Source organism: Neoarius graeffei, chromosome 17, assembly GCF_027579695.1.
Source record: "Neoarius graeffei isolate fNeoGra1 chromosome 17, fNeoGra1.pri, whole genome shotgun sequence".
NCBI classification, from domain to species: domain Eukaryota; kingdom Metazoa; phylum Chordata; class Actinopteri; order Siluriformes; family Ariidae; genus Neoarius; species Neoarius graeffei.
Window position 1 is genome coordinate 21586274 of NC_083585.1, and position 20931 is coordinate 21607204.

General features: G+C 45.5%; 1 protein-coding gene across 1 annotated transcript in view; it reads right to left on the bottom strand.

Annotated features, from left to right (window-relative positions):
- Positions 1 to 392: 392 nt before the first annotated feature.
- scn3b (sodium channel, voltage-gated, type III, beta) overlaps positions 393 to 20931 on the bottom strand; it is a 39655-nt gene continuing 19116 nt past the window's right edge. The window contains exons 5-7 of the mRNA XM_060898051.1: positions 20184 to 20322; positions 5069 to 5160; positions 393 to 1673 (exon numbers count right to left, since the gene is read on the bottom strand). Of these exons, the coding sequence (XP_060754034.1) occupies positions 5094 to 5160; positions 20184 to 20322 (206 nt within the window). The 3' untranslated portion in view covers positions 393 to 1673; positions 5069 to 5093. The remainder of the gene's footprint in view (positions 1674 to 5068; positions 5161 to 20183; positions 20323 to 20931) is intronic.

Below are 20931 nucleotides of genomic sequence, written 5' to 3' on the forward strand. Positions count from 1 at the left end.
GTGGTTAGCGCTGTCGCCTCACAGCAAGAAGGTCCGGGTTCGAGCCCCGGGGCCGGCGAGGGCCTTTCTGTGTGGAGTTTGCATGTTCTCCCCGTGTCCGCGTGGGTTTCCTCCGGGTGCTCCGGTTTCCCCCACAGTCCAAAGACATGCAGGTTAGGTTAACTGGTGACTCTAAATTGAGCGTAGGTGTGAATGTGAGTGTGAATGGTTGTCTGTGTCTGTGTGTCAGCCCTGTGATGACCTGGCGACTTGTCCAGGGTGTACCCCGCCTTTCGCCCGTAGTCAGCTGGGATAGGCTCCAGCTTGCCTGCGACCCTGTAGAACAGGATAAAGCGGCTAGAGATGATGAGATGAGATAATCATCAAAGCAATCAGACTGAAGTGCCAAGATATTTCAGAATACACAGCTTTGCTTTATTAATAGATGGCAAGCTTTCACAAGTGATATACAGCTCTTTCTGTGCAGGGCAAGAAAACATGTCACATTTGTCCTCTTGTACTGACAGTATATGAATATAAAAGACAGCAAAAGGCATTATTAGCAATTCCAGAGGGGATAAAGTGCAGATACACAGTCGTTTTCACATCGCCATAACTGTAAAAGTAGTCTATAGGAACCGATGTTGCATTCACTAGCTACAGTAATTATGTTATGTTCACACAGCCACACTGATTGGTATTCATATATAGAGAGTTTGTTAATAGTTTATGTGAATAGTTCGTGAGTCCTCTTGTAAACATTTGGCAAAAAACAAAACAAACAAAAAAAAACAACAACTCATAGTCTATAGAGAATCACAGTACAACACACAGCTTGTCCAGAATAACTAAGATTAGTAGTGATTACAGAGTAAAGGTTCCCAGAGTCACTACAGTGTATTACTGAGCAATGATCATTAAATGTGACTTCAACATGGTGACAGTAAACATTACCACTGTTGATATAAAGGCTCTAAAGGGACTTATGCAGTTTGTCAGATAAGTTTTATGTCCACAATCTCACTTTCAAAGTCTCATAACCAGAAAAATGATTCTTTGAGTCACATGGAGGGGGTAAATGCAGGTAAATTCATTCGCACACAAAAGTATAATGTAACGTGTAAGCGATCATATGAACTGAGCTGACCACAACGATTATCTCATACGATCTCAGAGACTCAGGTTTGAAACTGACACAAGCAAAAATAGCCTGCTCTAAAACAACCCTGAAAGCTAGGATGTAATGCAATCCTTTATTAAAAAGATGTTGGGAGTACATTTTCAAAATTCAATTTTGTTCTATCAAAACAGTAAGAACAAGACTCTATGAAATATCACGAAAGGCTTTCTGAGTACGCTGAACATCAAGCAAATACGGGTTTTTGAAAATAGGCAGTGTGCTAGCTTTTTATTTCCGATTGCTGTTCAGAATGCTGTATCTCCTCTAAGGCAAAAACAGTGAAAACACCAACACGACCCCGTTTTGCTCGAGTGTTACTCTGCAATGTAATTATCACCTTACTGAGAGAACGACAGGGACGATAATTAAGCAGTGGAGAATTTGCTTCTCGTTACGTGAGCAAGATGACAGTGATTTGCTTTGTCAGGTTTCATGTTATGTCAGTGCTACTCGCACGCTGGCAATGTCCCTGCAAAGATCAGCCTCTTTTTAAGCCAGAAGGAATCGTCAGAACCTGAAAGAGAAAACAATATGAGGATTGCTGTGCATTAATAATTCATTTGGCATAATGCACATCTTAAATTGGACAGTAGATTATCAACGTAGCTAGATCCTTTTTATGTACACCTAAATGAGGAAAGGATAACTCCAGAGTTACAATCATATTATGTTCCACTGGGTTAAATGAATTCCCCACAGAAGGAAAGGGACACTGGTGCCCCTTTTCCACCAAAGCAGTTCCAGGGCTGGTTCGGGGCCAGTGCTTAGTTTGGAACCGGGTTTTCTGTTTCCACTGACAAAGAACTGGCTCTGGGGCCAGAAAAACCGGTTCCAGGCTAGCACCAACTCTCTGCTGGGCCAGAGGAAAGAATCGCTTACGTCAGCGGGGGGGCGGAGTTGTTAAGACCAACAACAATAACAAGACCGCGAAAGATCGCCATTTTTAAGCGATGAGAAGCAGCAGCTGTACAAACGCGAAGTCATCCATTATTATTATTGTTGTTGTTGCTGCTGCTGCTTCTTCCGCATTGTTTTTGCTTCGATGTTCGCGCCAAGGTTTATGCAAACGTAGCGACGTAACTGACGTATACAACGACGTAATGACGTATACATCGACGTAATGACGTGGCACCGCGAGCTATGGAAAAGCAAACTGGTTTTCAGCTGGCTCGCAAGTTGAACGAGTTATGAACCAGCACCAGCACTGGCTCCGAACCAGCCCTGGAACTGATTTGGTGGAAAAGGGGTATGTGTGGGGACCCATTCCAGGTTTCTAGACTGTTCCAAGGAAGGCATGCGTAATCGCTGGGCTACAAATCTGATGAACAAATCTCAAGGCACGACATTCTCTAAAACATCACCGAATCTCAGAAAAGCCAAACCACTGTGTGTCACTGTTGAGTTTGAAACTGTCAGATATCCTGTTCAACTCCTCCAAAAATTCAGAGGGTGGGTGGAGACAACTCGAGTGTGTTTTTGGCTGGATAAGTGTGTTTGTTGTTCTGTGTTGGACACCATCTTGTGGGTTGTGGCCTATAGAAGGAGTTGGATCAGGTCCAGCTTGACCCCCTGGACCTTTTGGCTCTGCAGCAAGGACTATCTCAGGCCCACATAGCATATTATAGCAACGATCCATACACAAACATTTAGCAGCCCATGGTCTCATCTCATCTCATCTCATTATCTCTAGCCGCTTTATCCTTCTACAGGGTCGCAGGCAAGCTGGAGCCTATCCCAGCTGACTACGGGCGAAAGGCGGGGTACACCCTGGACAAGTCGCCAGGTCATCACAGGGCTGACACATAGACACAGACAACCATTCACACTCACATTCACACCTACGGTCAATTTAGAGTCACCAGTTAACCTAACCTGCATGTCTTTGGACTGTGGGGGAAACCGGAGCACCCGGAGGAAACCCACGCGGACACGGGGAGAACATGCAAACTCCACACAGAAAGGCCCTCGCCGGCCCCGGGGCTCGAACCCAGGACCTTCTTGCTGTGAGGCGACAGCGCTAACCACTACACCACCGTGCCGCCCCCATGGTCTCTACAATTATTATTATTTTATTATTTATTGAATTGCAGCAGTACAATACAATGGACAGACCAGGCAGCGACGCTGATTTTGGGTGCCATAAACATACATCGGGTCAACATTAACCCTTTGATGCAAAACATGGGTCAAAAGTGACCCAGCTGAGTTTTTATCTTCTATATCTTTGCAATAAATTAATTCCATCATTCAGTATTCAAGGTATTCCTCAATTAACTTGTTTTTGATCATCATACATCCTTATTTTATTTTTTCCTTTCTTACTTTTTGAATACAAACCCTTTTTGTATCACTACCCTTCTAATGCACAACATGGGTCAAAAACGACCTGCATTCATTTTCCAGGTTATTTCATGTATGGCTGAGTGTTTCTATGATATACTTTTGAAATAAATCCATTTTGTCATTTACTTTTCCAAACATGCAGTAAATATCTTGTTTTTGTTTAGCACAAATCATTTTTGTTTTTCCTTTCTTAAGTTATGAACAAGCACAGCTTTTGTAATTCTACATCAAGTTTACACACATGGGTCAGAACCGACCCGCATGCATTTACTCCAGTGTTTGGTGGGAACTGTGAATTGTGCTTGTGTCAGACATTTCACAGCTCAGCACAGCGCCCTTTGCCCATCTCATACATGCAAGTAATGTTTTTCAATTGTTCTAACATTACCTTAGAAAAAAACTGATTATGTTTAGGTTCCCTTGAGAGTGAGTAGATTACTTGTCAGAAAGTTACAAGTAATTACTATTAGCTACCGAGCTGTTGGCATATTCTACTTTAGTTAGCTAATTTTATTGTAGCTGGCTTAGCTAACTACATAGTTAATAAATAAATAACTGGCCCCATTCACTGCTAAAGTAATTACTTGGAAGAAATTATTATTATAGTATTAAGACATTTAATTTTAAATCACACTTGGATGACCCATGTGTAGTAATATAAAAAGTATTTTTGTTCATAAAGTAGGAAAGAAAAAAATAAATTAATGATTTGTGGTAATTAAAAACAAGATATTTAAAGAATATTTGGAATATTCAATCATAAAATAAATTGATTTCAAAAGACAGAGCAAAGAAAAACTCAGTCAGCATGAAATAACCTGGAAAATTAATGCGGGTCATTTTTGACCCATGTTGTGCATTAGAAGGGGTGTGCGTATGTTTTGCATCAAAGGGTTAACTTAACTTGTACTTTCAGAAGAACTTGCTTACACTCAGAGTTCCAATTTCAAAGTAACGCGATAATACATAAAAAAAAAGAAAAGCACATATCAAACATACTTATGGAACCAAACTTCACAATAGATAACACAGAAAGACATAGACATCATAACCCAATATTCACAATTAGTAACATAGACTTAATACAATGTTAGAGCCTTGGGAGGTCAGAGGTCATAATTAATCTAAGCTCAGAACTTTAAATAACAGGTGTTCAAATTAGAAGTTGGTTTGAGACATAAAGAGAGGTCTGGGGTGGTTTAACTGGAAGAAACATCAAATCGTTTTGTAGAGGAAATGTAAGTTTCAAGTGCCTGAAATACTTGTTTGTTTGTACAGTTATCACAGCCCGGTCTCTACAATCATGAGTGCTGTTCTTGGACACTCACATTTACAAAAATGTGTTAATACTGTATGTAGTTTAAAGGAACCATTTTAGACAGAAAGTACAGTAGATATCATTTAGAGGACAGATATGAGAGAATGTGGATGATTTTCAGGAAACAAACTTTGCCAGAACAGATCAGACTGATGAAGGAATGAGACAGAGATGGAGAGTGTTAACCACACATGAAGAGTCGATGAGGGTTAGGTGACATGACTGAGCGAGAGGTAAATTGAAAATACCGTATTGTGTGTGAGACAACCACTTTTATTCCGTTACCGCAGGACCCGGCGGGTTCTCTTTATTTTCAGAGGGAATGGCTAGGTAGTCTGTCCTGTAGACAAATGGGTACAAAACAAAAAGAAGCAAAATCTAAGAGGGTGCAGCTTTGCTGCACCATAAAACATAGGATTTTGCTAAAGAGCTACACATTAGTGCAAATATACAATTCAGAAATGATGGACATTTCAGGATCCTCCCTTCAGTTTCTCCCTTTCTTTTTCTCCAACATCCATGGATATAAAAGAGGAAAAGAAACCAGTTATAGAAACACAAACATCAGGCAATGGCAGATGAAACGTCTCAATAATGGAAAGAAAAGTGCTTGGTATAAATAAAGGTTTACAATGGTCTTGGATTGTGTCAAATGGCAGTCGGGGAGGGATGAATATCACAATCTGATTATCACAGATAAACCTGGAGAGGATCCAGTAATGTGTCCTTTTTGCACTACACAGCTGATTTGATTAGGGTTCACTAATGCACATAGGCCACTGTGGATGGATGCATTAGCAGTGTGTGTGTGTGTGTGTGTGTGTCTTGGCTTGTTTATGTGCGCTCATAATGTTGTTGGCTGTGGATTGAAACAGCTCGTTAGAGAGAATGTACTAGAGAGAGAATGTACTAGAAAGCCATCACTCATGCCTGAATGTTCAAATTAGCTGATGTCATTTGCTTTGGTCTTTTTTACTGCTTACTGCACGTATATTCCATTCATGTTGTGCAACTGCAATAAGCTCACAATTAACCCTATGTTTCTAATAGCATGTCCACGATAGAGGGTGCATGATTATTCATTTGCATGACCAGCAATTTAAAAAAGTATTTGATTTGTCAGCTAGTTGTCTTTTCCATAGTTAAAGGTCCCATGGCATGGTGGTTTGTTGATGCTTTAAACGGGCTCGTGGAGGTTTCCGGATGTTATATCCGCAGCCTTTCTCGAAATGAACCCTCGGCACGTAAATATAGCCTCCTGGGAGAAAGCCCCATTTCAGCGCTTTTCCCAGTGCGTCGTTTTGCTAATGAGAAGCAGGAGGCGGGGAAGGGTAGAGGGTGGGGGCGGGCCATGGGGGGAGGGGGAGGGGCTTGACCAAGCTGCGCACACACATACTCGCTGCTATCAGCGCCTGTAGCCACGCTGCTAAGACAAAACCCCGTTCTCCCTCGGACTCCTTTCGTAAACTCAACGTGACACAGAGAACAGAGAGTGAGAGTGTTCGGAGTGGTAGTTTACGAACATATAATACCCTAGGCTTGAACACGCACTCCATAACCAAAGAGGATAGAAGCAGCAACTACAGCAACATATCGCTTATCCAACAGAAGACATGCATTGCGGAGCAATAGTCAAACATAAGCTCATAAGTTACAGTCAATTTCCAGACTAAACTCAGTTTAACAGAGCATGCTGCATGCTCTTTAGTTTTGTAGCGCAGAGTACCTGGCTAACTGCAGGAAGCGGTTAGCTGCACAGCTAATGTAGCCATTGCTAGGCTAACGCACCGATTTTAAAACACGCCAAAACGACCAGTTATACACTTACTTGTTCGGTGTTTGTGGCTGATGCGGCAGGGATGCTTGGTACGGACCCAGGCTTCAGTGACAGTTGATGTGCAAAACCTGCCCTGTACTGTCCCAAGTTGTGGAAACATTCCTCAGGAAAATGCTTCCGACAAACATACACCGTCTTAGGTAGACTCGACGGCGTATTATTGAAGTAAATAAAATTAAGCCACTGCGTCTTCAGGGGCTCTCCCGTCGGCAGTAAAAACAGACTCTTTTCTGTGTTGTCACATCCATGTACAGCGCAATTTCCATGTTTCGCTCGCTTAGGTGGTGCCATGTTGTTGTGTCCTCTATGGTCTCCTCACTACAACTGGGTGGGCAATCCATACAGTGGGTGGGAATCCGGGGGGGGCATGGGGATCATCTCCCTTGCTGACGTAGTAAAGGGAAGAGCTTATCAACGCGCCGTTTTGACGCGCCATTCTCAAATGTTGGGCATAGTTTGGTTTACACATTATGAAATTTCTAGCCACTGGGGTGACTTAAGAAGGTCAGAGGGACTCATTTTAACGTTAAAAAACCTCAGAAAGTGAAAATTTCATGCCATGGGACTTTTAAAGCAAACGTGATTGTCCGTTCAGGGTTCTCCAGAAAATCTGAAGTAACCAGCTCAGAATAAAGTAATTGGCAGCTAATGCGCTAATGTGCTAATGCTGGGGGGGGTCTGGGGGCATGCCCCCTCAGAAAACTTTTTTAATTTACATGCCTTCTGTTGGCTTCTGGTGCGTTCTCAGCTAATAAATTACGAACCATTTCCCTGTAAAATACTTTCAAAATATGTATGAAATTTCCATCCAGATGTGTGTGTTTGGCTTTCTCAGTTACCCTCTGTAGTACACTGCCTGGCTCTCTAACATAACTACATACGCTATGGTGTGGTCACATGATCCGGCTCAGCCGATCAGAGCGCGAGAATCAATCAACAAATATGTCATTGCTTCCAATCATGACTGGAATCGAAGACATTTTCATTGTGGAATAATTGGATTTGCAGCAAATGATGGGAATGGAGATGATATAAATCACTTGAACATTGAAACATTTTTTTTTTGAAAGTTTTTTTTTTCTGGGATCGAGTAACCGGTGCAGACCATCTGTGTAGGCAGAGAAAACTGCCAGTTACTGGCGCTTCTGGACATGTCTGTACGTTATATAAGGATGTACGTAATTCTCAAAAACAAAAAAAACCTGGCGTCTTGGCTTAGTTTTCTGATATTGGAACTGAGACTGCACAGCATGGAAGCGCCTGTCTATCAACAAAACCCTGTTTAAAGCTCGATGACGGGCCTTTCTTGGATGGAGGATGGTATGCATCATCCCGCATCTGGGATTTTTTTTTCCATCATGTCCAACTCCAGCCTCAGTGGCATCCATCAATAAGTCCCCATTGGCTGAACTAGCATAGTTTAGAATAATGCACTCTAAACTGCCTTAGTGAGACTGGATAGTGTCATGCAGCCTCTGGCACTGAATGCACTCTGTTTTTCACAGGGCTGGTCATGATATAATTCTTCAAATGGATTTCATTCATTCATTCATTCATTTTCTATACTGCTTATCCATTGCAGGTTGTGTGTGAGTTGGAGCCAATCCCAGCTGACATTGGACAAGAGGCAGGGTTCACCATGGACAGGTTGTGAATCTAACATATAGATTTAGGCCCTGCCTAAAAGTGGAGCTCCCATCTGTTTCTGGGTTGTAGATTTTTCTTATATTATAGCCAGCCTCTTTTGTCTTATTCCTTTACTGGCTATAACACTGGCCACGAGGCGGTGTGTATGACTGGTAATTACCAACACTGGCCACTAGGTGGTGTTTCTCATCTCATCTCATTATCTGTAGCCGCTTTATCCTGTTCTACAGGATAAAGCGGCTGGGAGCCTATCCCAGCTGACTACAGGCGAAAGGTGGGGTACACCCTGGACAAGTCACCAGGTCATCACAGGGCTGACACATAGACAACCATTCACACTCACATTCACACCTACGGTCAATTTAGAGTCACCAGTTAACCTAACCTGCATGTCTTTGGACTGTGGGGGAAACCGGAGCACCCGGAGAACATGCAAACTCCGCACAGAAAGGCCCTCACCGGCCACGGGGCTCGAACCCAGGACCTTCTTGCTGTGAGGCGACAGCGCTAACCACTACACCACCGTGCCTGGGCGGTGTGCATGACTGGTAATTATGAACACTGGCCACTAGGTGGTGTGTATTTACTAACACTGGCCACGAGGTGGTGTGTCTCATCTCATTATCTCTAGCCACTTTATCCTGTGGCGGCATGGTGGTGTAGTGGTTAGCGCTGTCGCCTCACAGCAAGAAGGTCCTGGGTTCGAGCCCCGGGGCCGGCAAGGGCCTTTCTGTGTGGAGTTTGCATGTTCTCCCCGTGTCCGCGTGGGTTTCCTCCAGGTGCTCCGGTTTCCCCCACAGTCCAAAGACATGCAGGTTAGGTTAACTGGTGACTCTAAATTGACCGTAGGTGTGAATGTGAGTGTGAATGGTTGTCTGTGTCTATGTGTCAGCCCTGTGATGACCTGGCGACTTGTCCAGGGTGTACCCCGCCTTTCGCCCATAGTCAGCTGGGATAGGCTCCAGCTTGCCTGCGACCCTGTAGAAGGATAAAGCGGCTAGAGATAATGAGATGAGACTTTATCCTGTTCTACAGGGTCGCAGGCAAGCTGGAGCCTATCCCAGCTGACTACGGGCGAGAGGCGGGGTACACCCTGGACAAGTCGCCAGGTCATCACAGGGCTGACACATAGACACAGACAACCATTCACACTCACATTCACACCTACGGTCAAGTTAGAGCCACCAATTAGCATATCCTGCATGCCTTTGGACTGTGGGGGAAACCGGAGTACCTGGAGGAAGCCTACGCGGACACAGGGAGAACATGCAAACTCCATACAGAAAGGCCCTCGCTGGGCTCGAACCCAGGACCTTCTTGCTGTGAGGCGACAGTGCTAACCACTACACCACTGTGTAGGTGGTGTGTATGACTGGTAATTACTATAACACTGGTATGGCAGAGGCACGCACAGGACCAAAACCATCAGAAAACAACTCGATGGGTTTCTTTATGAATCCACACTCTATGCCTATGGGGCTCCACTTGCGTGGGCCGAGCGCTACTATCAGAGGACTAACACAGAGAGACAGACAACCATTCACACTTACAGTCACACCTATGGGCAATTTATCATAGCCAGTTGACCTAATCCGCATGACTTTGGACTGTGGGAGGAAACCGGAGCACCCAGAGGAAACCCACACAGGCGCAAGGAGAACATAAAAACTCCATACAGAAAGGCCCCGGTCAACCAAATATAAAATATAAAATCCAGCAAGGATTTTACTTAAATTATATTTAGCTTCAAAAATATAACTGGGGAGAAATTCCTTCAGGAGTGGGTGAGAGTGAGAAAAGCCCCATACAATCCTCATACAAAATAATAGCAAAGTGGTAATGTTCAACTGAATCCAAAGAAAAAACAAAACAGACTTTTTCCAGTCAGTGCAGTTGACTGTAAAACGGGTTGTAAAACATTTCTAGACTAACAAATCATTACACAGTTGGTCTACTTTCTTGACCATCTGCCTGCATGTCTTTATCACCTGCCAACTAACCGACAGCTCCCCACAACAGCAACTAATGATGTTTAAGTCCAATAATTTATCCAATCCTTCGCCTACATTGTAGTACCGTATCAGTAAATCATTCAGTCTCAGCCTATTGGTGACTGGTAGAAAGTGACCTGAAATTTGTATTTAAATTGGTAAAATGTGATCGTGAAAACGTAACCCTCTGGGGTCAAGAGCTTCGCCAGCTAAGTTCAGCAGGTTTAGAATGATTAGGTCATGTATTTAGATAAATATCTTTGCAGGTTTTTTATCATACAAGCATGATAAACAGATCGACAGAAACTTTATACAACCCCGATTCCAAAAAAGTTGGGACAAAGTACAAATTGTAAATAAAAACGGAATGCAATAATTTACAAATCTCAAAAACTGATATTGTATTCACAATAGAACATAGACAACATATCAAATGTCGAAAGTGAGACATTTTGAAATTTCATGCCAAATATTGGCTCATTTGAAATTTCATGACAGCAACACATCTCAAAAAAGTTGGGACAGGGGCAATAAGAGGCTGGAAAAGTTAAAGGTACAAAAAAGGAACAGCTGGAGGACCAAATTGCAACTCATTAGGTCAATTGGCAATAGGTCATTAACATGACTGGGTATAAAAAGAGCATCTTGGAGTGGCAGCGGCTCTCAGAAGTAAAGATGGGAAGAGGATCACCAATCCCCCTAATTCTGCGCCGACAAATAGTGGAGGAATATCAGAAAGGAGTTTGACAGTGTAAAATTGCAAAGAGTTTGAACATATCATCATCTACAGTGCATAATATCATCAAAAGAGTCAGAGAATCTGGAAGAATCTCTGTGCGTAAGGGTCAAGGCCAGAAAATCATACTGGGTGCCCGTGATCTTCGGGCCCTTAGACGGCACTACATCACATACAGGCATGCTTCTGTACTGGAAATCACAAAATGGGCTCAGGAATATTTCCAGAGAACATTATCTGTGAACACAATTCACCGTGCCATCCGCCGTTGCCAGCTAAAACTTTATAGTTCAAAGAAGAAGCCGTATCTAAACACGATCCAGAAGCACAGACATCTTCTCTGGGCCAAGGCTCATTTAAAATGGACTGTGGCAAAGTGGAAAACTGTTCTGTGGTCAGACGAATCAAAATTTGAAGTTCTTTATGGAAATCAGGGACGCCGTGTCATTCGGACTAAAGAGGAGAAGGACGACCCAAGTTGTTATCAGCGCTCAGTTCAGAAGCCTGCATCTCTGATGGTATGGGGTTGCATTAGTGCATGTGGCATGGGCAGCTTACACATCTGGAAAGACACCATCAATGCTGAAAGGTATATCCAGGTTCTAGAGCAACATGTGCTCCCATCCAGACGACATCTCTTTCAGGGAGGACCTTGCATTTTCCAACATGACAATGCCAAACCACATACTGCATCAATTACAGCATCATGGCTGCATAGAAGAAGGGTCCGGGTACTGAACTGGCCAGCCTGCAGTCCAGATCTTTCACCCATAGAAAACATTTGGCGCATCATAAAACGGAAGATACAACAAAAAAGACCCAAGACAGTTGAGCAACTAGAATCCTACATTAGACAAGAATGGGTTAACATTCCTATTCCTAAACTTGAGCAACTTGTCTCCTCAGTCCCCAGACGTTTACAGACTGTTGTAAAGAGAAAAGGGGATGTCTCACAGTGGTAAACATGGCCTTGTCCCAACTTTTTTGAGATGTGTTGTTGTCATGAAATTTAAAATCACCTAATTTTTCTCTTTAAATGATAATTTTTTTTCAGTTTAAACATTTGATATGTCATCTATGTTCTATTCTGAATAAAATATGGAATTTTGAAACTTCCACATCATTGCATTCCGTTTTTATTTACAATTTGTACTTTGTCCCAACTTTTTTGGAATCGGGGTTGTACTTTATACTTTCCTATGTGCCCACTGGCAAATAATATTATATTTTTAAATGACCTAAATTAGATGAAACATAAAACTTGTCACCTTACTCAGTCACACTGGATTCGGAGCACTGAGCGCCCACTTACTCATTCATAAAAGACGATTCACATGGTAATGGCGTGATAATCACTTTCACTCTTTCAATTACAATTGGTTTCTCTTTCGTGGTGGGAACACCCACTGTAAACAGGATAAAATCTGTCAGCCATAGTTCAGGCTACCTGTTTGGAGGTAAAACTACAGTAGTTGCGAGATGGCACATGGATGGTGCTTTAGATGATTCAGGACAGTGATTCAATTCAATCTTGAGAACTGCGGCACTGATGATGAGCGATGTCATTTTGATCTTCGACTCAATCCAGCCAAAGATCAGCTTGAGTAAGTGTAAATATTTCTTCTATTTACTGTGAGCAGATCGGTTGATATGCGTGCGCTGTAGTGCATACACAGGAAAAATGGCTGAGCAATTTTTCCAGAGTTAAAAATATTTTCCTCAAAAATAGTTAATTTTGCTCTACTGTATTTTGGGTTTGGAGAGTAAAATTTGGTGTTGGAGTGGGAGCAAAATTACAGAGTGATTGTGTAACAGAGTTGGTTGTAGTTCTGAACTGAGTAAAATAGTATAAGAGTTAATTTCAAGACACACTGAATAGAGTCGAATACCAAAATAAAGTCAAATAGCAGATAAATGAAGCTTTTGTAAAAAGCAGTTTTAGAACTGTGTTGGAATGTGTGAATAAAACATGACCTTACCCATTGTGACGAACCATTTTGATCACTTGACCTGATGGGATTAAGAGTTGGCAGTGGGAGGGGGTTTCACTCTTTTCATTGAATGGAATGGAAATTTTTACCCTTCTCACTGAATACCCCTCCCACTGCCAACCCTTTATCCCAAACCAATAGGACATTTTATTTGATGGCCAGTTAATTGTCAAAATTAATGGAGCAGATTTAAGTTTTTGTGCTTGACACATTCCTTAGACTGAACAATCACCTCAAGTGATCAAAATGGTTCATCACAATGAGTAAGGTCATGTTTTGTCACGCATTCCAACACAGTTCTAAAACTGCTTTTTACAACATCATTTATCTGTTTTTTTAAGTACAATCATGCCATACATACTACAGAGATATTATTGTAGCTGAACTTGTGCTGAATACAAAAAAAGTCGTATGACTGAAAATACTGCTTAGATTTGTTGAAATTGACAACAAAATCAGAGCATGCCAAAATCATAAGAGTTCCAGAAAATACACTCAGAAACCAGAGGGTTAATGACACACACGATGTGAAATGTACAACCTTGATTCCAAAAAAGTTGGGTCAAAGTACAAATTGTAAATAAAAACGGAATGCAATGATGTGGAAGTTTCAAAATTCCATATTTTATACAGAATAGAATATAGATGACATATCAGATGTTTAAACTAAGAAAATGTATCATTTAAAGAGAAAAATTAGGTGATTTTAAATTTCATGACAACAACACATCTCAAAAAAGTTGGGACAAGGCCATGTTTCCCACTGTGAGACATCCCCTTTTCTCTTTACAACAGTCTGTAAACGTCTGGGGACTGAGGAGACAAGTTGCTCAAGTTTAGGGATAGGAATGTTAACCCATTCTTGTCTAATGTAGGATTCTAGTTGCTCAACTGTCTTAGGTCTTTTTTGTCGTATCTTCCGTTTTATGATGCGCCAAATGTTTTCTATGGGTGAAAGATCTGGACTGCAGGCTGGCCAGTTCAGTACCCGGACCCTTCTTCTACGCAGCCATGATGCTGTAATTGATGCAGTATGTGGTTTGGCATTGTCATGTTGGAAAATGCAAGGTCTTCCCTGAAAGAGATGTCGCCTGGATGGGAGCATATGTTGCTCTAGAACCTGGATATACCTTTCAGCATTGATGGTGTCTTTCCAGATGTGTAAGCTGCCCAGGCCACATGCACTAATGCAACCCCATACAATCAGAGATGCAGGCTTCTGAACTGAGCACTGATAACAACTTGGGTCGTCCTTCTCCTCTTTAGTCCGAATGACATGGCGTCCCTGATTTCCATAAAGAACTTCAAATTTTGATTCGTCTGACCACAGAACAGTTTTCCACTTTGCCACAGTCCATTTTAAATGAGCCTTGGCCCAGAGAAGACATCTGCGCTTCTGGATCATGTTTAGATATGGCTTCTTCTTTGAACTATAGAGTTTTAGCTGGCAACGGTGGATGGTACGGTGAATTGTGTTCACAGATAATGTTCTCTGGAAATATTCCTGAGCCCATTTTGTGATTTCCAGTACAGAAGCATGCCTGTATGTGATGCAGTGCACAGAGATTCTTCCAGATTCTCTGAATCTTTTGATGATATTATGCACTGTAGATGATGATATGTTCAAACTCTTTGCAATTTTACACTGTCGAACTCCTTTCTGATATTGCTCCACTATTTGTCGGCACAGAATTAGGGGGATTGGTGATCCTCTTCCCATCTTTACTTCTGAGAGCCGCTGCCACTCCAAGATGCTCTTTTTATACCCAGTCATGTTAATGACCTATTGCCAATTGACCTAATGAGTTGCAATTTGGTCCTCCAGCTGTTCCTTTTTTGTACCTTTAACTTTTCCAGCCGCTTATTGCCCCTGTCCCAACTTTGAGATGTGTTGCTGTCATGAAATTTCAAATGAGCCAATATTTGGCATGAAATTTCAAAATGTCTCTGTAAAGCTCTCTGAAGTGTGGGTGGAGCACAGAGGACGGCAGGACAAAGCTTCAGATACTAATAGGCTTTTTATTGCCAGACTTTTCAGTATAACAGCCTAGTTTTATTCTGTAGAGAAACACACACACACACGTTGTGTTCTTGTCCCGGGATGAGCTCTCCTCTGCTCTCCCTCTGCCTCCTTAAATAGGGCGCGGTTACTGGGAAGACACACAAAACACAGGTTAATTACCGTCAGGTGTAGTGATTCTGCTACTCACCTTCCCTGGCTCCGCCCTCCTGTCACAGACCGGCGCTTGACCATGCCCCCACTGCCACATACCCCCACCGCCCGACTCAGGCCAGGCGCCCGTCCGGCCCGCAGCCGACTCCCCCCCCCCCCCCCCTTGACGGGAGAGGAAGTCCGCCACGACCATCTGCGCCCCCGGCCTGTGGACCACCTTGAAATTGAAGGGTTGGAGTGCCAGATACCAACGGGTGATCCGCGCGTTGGCATCTTTCATGCGGTGGAGCCACTGGAGGGGCGCGTGGTCCGAACAGAGGGTGAAAGGGCGCCCCAGCAGGTAGTAACAGAGGGCGAGGACCGCCCACTTGATCGCCAGGCATTCCTTCTCAATAGTGCTGTAGCGCCCCTCAAGCACCGACAGCTTCCTACAAATGTACAGGATGGGGCGGTCCTCCCCCTCCACCTCCTGGGACAACACCACCCCCAGCCCTCTGTCCGACGCGTCGGTCTGCAACACAAAAGGGAGAGAGAAGTCAGGGGAGTGTAAAAGTGGCCCCCCACACAGTGCAGCCTTTACCTCAGAGAAAGCCCGCTGGCACTGCTCCATCCACTGGACCGGATCTGGCGCCCCCTTTTTAGTGAGGTCAGTCAGCGGGCTGGTGACGTCCGAATAATTAGGTATAAACCTACGATAGTAGCCAGCCAGCCCCAGGAACTGTCTCACCCCCTTTTTGGTCTTGGGCCTCGGGCAGGCCGCAATCGCTGCTGTCTTATTAATTTGGGGACACACCTGCCCGTTGCCCAAGTGGAAGCCCAGATACCGTACTTCCACCCGCCCAATTGCACACTTCTTCGGGTTGGCAGTGAGACCCGCCCGCCTCAGCGACCTAAGGACGGCCCTCAGGTGTTGCAGGTGCCGCTGCCAGTCGTTACAATAAATGATAATGTCATCCAGATATGCGGCCGCATAGGTGGCGTGGGGCCGGAGGACCCTGTCCATCAGCCGCTGAAACGTAGCGGGCGCTCCAAACAGCCCAAACGGAAGTGTGATGAATTGGTGTAAGCCGAACGGTGTGGAAAAGGCCGTTTTCTCCCAGGATAATGGAGTCAAGGGGATCTGCCAATATCCCTTCGTCAAATCCAGTGTCGAATAAAAGCGAGCCGTGCCTAGTCGATCGAGCAGCTCGTCAGTACGAGGCATTGGGTATGCGTCGAATTTAGACACCGCATTGATTTTTCTATAGTCCACACAGAACCGGACCGACCCGTCGGCCTTGGGTACCAAGACCACTGGGCTGCTCCAGTCACTGTGGGACTCCTCGACGATGCCCATTTTGAGCATGGTCTGAAGTTCTTCCCGAACCACCTTTTTTTTGTGTTCGGGTAGCCTGTAAGGGCGGCTACGCACTACCACCCCCGGGGGCATCTCTATGTGGTGTTCTATGAGGTTAGTGCGACTGGGCAGGGGCGAGAACACATCCGAAAACTCGGCCTGCAACTGGGCGACCTCCGTGAGTTGGGTCAGGGAGAGGTGGTCTCCACAGGGGACCGGAGGAGGTCCCTTTTTGAACCTCCGGCCCCAGCTCCGCCTTCTCCGGAACTACCGACACCAACGCCACGGGGACCTCTTCGTTCCAGAGTTTAAGCAGATTGAGGTGGTAGATCTGTAGCGCCCCCTCCCTGTCCATTCGCCTTACCTCATAGTCAACGTCCCCGACTCGCCGTGTGACCTCAAACGGTCCTTGCCACTTGGCGATTAATTTGGAGCTCGACGTGGGCAACAGTACGAGTACCTTATCTCCCGGAGTGAACTCTCTAAGGCGCATGCCCTTGTTGTACAGGCGGGCTTGCCGTTCCTGGGCCTGCCGCAAATTCTCCTGAGTTAGGTGGGTGAGCGTGTGGAGTTTTGCGCGCAGGTCCATAACGTACTGAATTTCGTTTTTACTCTGTGAAGGTCCCTCCTCCCAATTTTCCCGCAGCACATCTAAAATGCCGCGCGGCTTACGCCCGTATAACAATTCAAATGGGGAGAACCCCGTGGAGGCTTGAGGGACCTCTCGCACTGCAAATAACAAGGGTTCGAGCCATTTATCCCACTTACGTGCGTCCTCACTTATGAATTTTTTAATTATATTCTTGAGGGTGCGATTGAACCGTTCAACTAAACCGTCCGTTTGTGGGTGATAAACGCTGGTGCGGATCGGCTTAATACCCAATAGCCCGTACAGTTCGCTCAGTGTTTGTGACATAAACGAGGTGCCTTGGTCAGTCAGAATCTCTTTCGGGATTCCAACCTGGGAGATGACGTGGAAGAGGGCCTCCGCAATACTGCGTGCTGAGATATTGCGAAGACGCACCGCTTCTGGGTATCGCATTGCATAGTCCACCAGAACCAATATAAAGCGGTACCCTCATGTTGACTGATCTAATGGCCCGACGAGATCCATCCCTTGATCCATCTTGATTAATGGTAGGGGGCGCAAAGGCGCTTTTGGAATGGCCGCTGGATTTACTAACTGGCATTCACGGCACGCCGTACACCACTTACGGACATCGCCGCGAATCCCCGGCCAATAGAATCGGGCCATTATCCGGGCTAGTGTCTTATCCTGCCCTAGGTGTCCAGCCATGGGTTTAAAGTGAGCCGCCTGAAATACCAATTCCCGGCGGCTCTTTGGAATTAACAGCTGTGTGACTCGCTCTTTCGTCTGAGTGTCCTGCGTCACTCGGTATAATCTATCCTTCATAATAGAAAAATAGGGGAAGGACGGGGTGGCGTTCGGCTGGAGTGTTTGACCATCGATTACTCTCACTTGGTCAAACGCATGTCGCAGAGTCTCGTCTCGCGATTATTCTAATGGGAAATCCGCGAGGGATTCCCCAACAGAAAGAGGAGGAGCCGGCAGCTCCTCACTCTGTCGCGGAGATGACGTAGACGGCTCTGCGACAGCAGCTCCAGCCAAAGTGACACCGGGACCTCCCCCTGTCAAATGGCAGGACCCACTCTTTACTAGACGTGTCATTAAACCCCGAAATCCCAGCCAATCAGTCCCCAAAATTAAAGAGTGGGTAAGGCAAGGATTAACCGCCGCCTTCACTATAGATTTTTCCCCTCTGAAAAATATGTGGACTGACACCAAAGGGTAGCTGTGAACATCCCCGTGCACACACAACACCTTCACCCCCTGTGCTCCCCCCAATGCCTCGTCTTGCACCAGGCTTTGGCGGATCGAGGTCTGATTGCAACCAGAATCCACCAACACCTGATATGTAGCCCCTTGTACACTCACCGGTATGCGATACGCTCCGGCCCGATCGAGGGCAGCTTCTGGCGCGTCGGGGATCCGCACCACCGCGCCCACCTCCATTGCTGCGCACTGTTGCTGCAGGTGGCCCGGTTCCCCGCAGCGCCAGCAAACCGGCCCGGGCTTTCCCTCTGCACCGGTGCTCTGGGGCTCACTCACCTGAGGGGAGGGAGAGACAGACACAGAAGGGAGAAACGGGAGGGCACCACGGGTGCGGCGGGCTGGCTGGGGTGGAGCCGGCCCCCGCCTCCGTGGTGGGGGAATGGGGCGAGGACGGGACACAGAAGGGAGGGGAGAAAGAGAGAGAGAAGAGGAGAGAAGAGAAGACGTCGTCAGTTGTCCTGCCGCCGGAACAGCCGCCAAATGATCCTCCGCCAGTCCTACTGCCTGATCCAGCGACGCTGGGCGGTGGCACTGGACCCACTCCGCGGTTCCGGCTGGTAAGCGGGCGATGAACTGCTCCAGCACCACCTGATCGATGATTCCCTCGGCGTCGCGATTGTCGGCCCTCAGCCACCGCCAGCAGGCGTCCCGGAGCTGCTTGCCGAACGCGAATGGCCGGCCGACTTCCTCCAACCGCAGCGCGCGGAAGCGCTGGCGCTGTTGTTCTGGTGTGCGCCCCACATGCTGGAGGACGGCCCGGCGAAGGTCCGCGTAGGCCAGCCGGCGGTCGGCGGGGAGCTGTAGCACGGCCAGCTGCGCCTCTCCCGTCAGGAGGGGGAGGAGGCGCGCCGCGCGCTGCTCCATCGGCCACCCCGAGGCTTCGGCGACCTGCTCGAACAGTGTGAGAAACGCCTCGGGGTCGTCCTGCGGGCCCATCTTGGTCACGGTAAGGGGAGACGGGCCCACGGCCGGGGCGCTGGTGGACCCCACCAATGCGAGGAGATGCCGGAACGCCTCGCGATCTTCCTGCTGGGCCAGCACCAGGGCTTCGAAGCGCCGCTCTTGCTCCTTTCGGAGCGTGACGAGTGCCTGGTGCTGGCTTTGCTGAGCCGTGGCGAGGGCGTGGACCAGGTCCGCGAACGGGGAGGATTCCAGGGGGCTGCGAGGTTGGTGCTCCACCTTGTCCCGGGTTTCAGCACCACTGTAAAGCTCTCTGAAGTGTGGGTGGAGCACAGAGGACGGCAGGACAAAGCTTCAGATACTAATAGGCTTTTTATTGCCAGACTTTTCAGTATAACAGCCTAGTTTTATTCTGTAGAGAAACACACACACACATGCTGTGTTCTTGTCCCGGGATGAGCTCTCCTCTGCTCTCCCTCTGCCTCCTTAAATAGGGCGCGGTTACTGGGAAGACACACAAAACACAGGTTAATTACCGTCAGGTGTAGTGATTCTGCCACTCACCTTCCCTGGCTCCGCCCTCCTGTCACAGACCGGCGCTTGACCACGCCCCCGCTGCCACAGTCTCACTTTCGACATTTGCTATGTTGTCTATGTTCTATTGTGAATACAATATCAGTTTTTGAGATTTGTAAATTATTGCATTCCGTTTTTATTTACAATTTGTACTTTGTCTCAACTTTTTTGGAATCAGGGTTGTACCATGTAGCATACATATCTGTACCTTACCATCTTACCATGTTATCCTGGTTTAAAATCAGGGTTAGGATCTGAATGAACAAGCTAATGTGTTCACGGACAGAAATTTGAAAGAAATCCTTTTCTTTGGATACTCACGCACTGTCCTGGGCTTGCTCATCTGATTTGGAGATCTTTCTGTAGCAGTAGATCATCTCAACGAGCAGCCAGAAGGTGAGAAACACCAGCAAAACGTACATCATGATCTCTGAGTACAGTGCTGTTGGATCTTCACTTGCTAGCACACACACAACATACTGTACATTAATACCAGATTAGTGACTTAATAATACAGTGACTGGATAACTGATTTTTCAGCTATAAGGGCTAAATGTTGAATGCACTTGAAATGTTTACATAACTCATTAGATACATCACTCAAATTGTGCCATGAATTCTTTCAGTAAGTCTGACACATTAATTTTCTATTAGTTATTAACGAATAGTTAACTATCAGTTATGTTTTGTGGACGTGCCACAACACTAAATGTATAAATTATACATACTATTTATGTATAAAATGTATGACGAGTTATTCCTTAATAAATCAAAATATTGTTAGCATGAGGAGAGTGCTGCAGTATAAGAAGAATTAAACACTTTTTGACATGATGTTATTGGAAAATAATCAACTTTAAGGTAGTAACTCTGTTTTACTTTACATCTGACCATATCACACCACCCTGTCATGGATTATTTTCCTATAATAGCACACTGTCATGTTTGTATGTATTCCTAATTTAATACAGTTGTGCTCATATATTTGCATAACCTGACAAAAATATTTCTGAAATATTTGCTTTTTTTTTTTTTGGGGGGGGGGGGTATGACTAATCATGCAGGAATA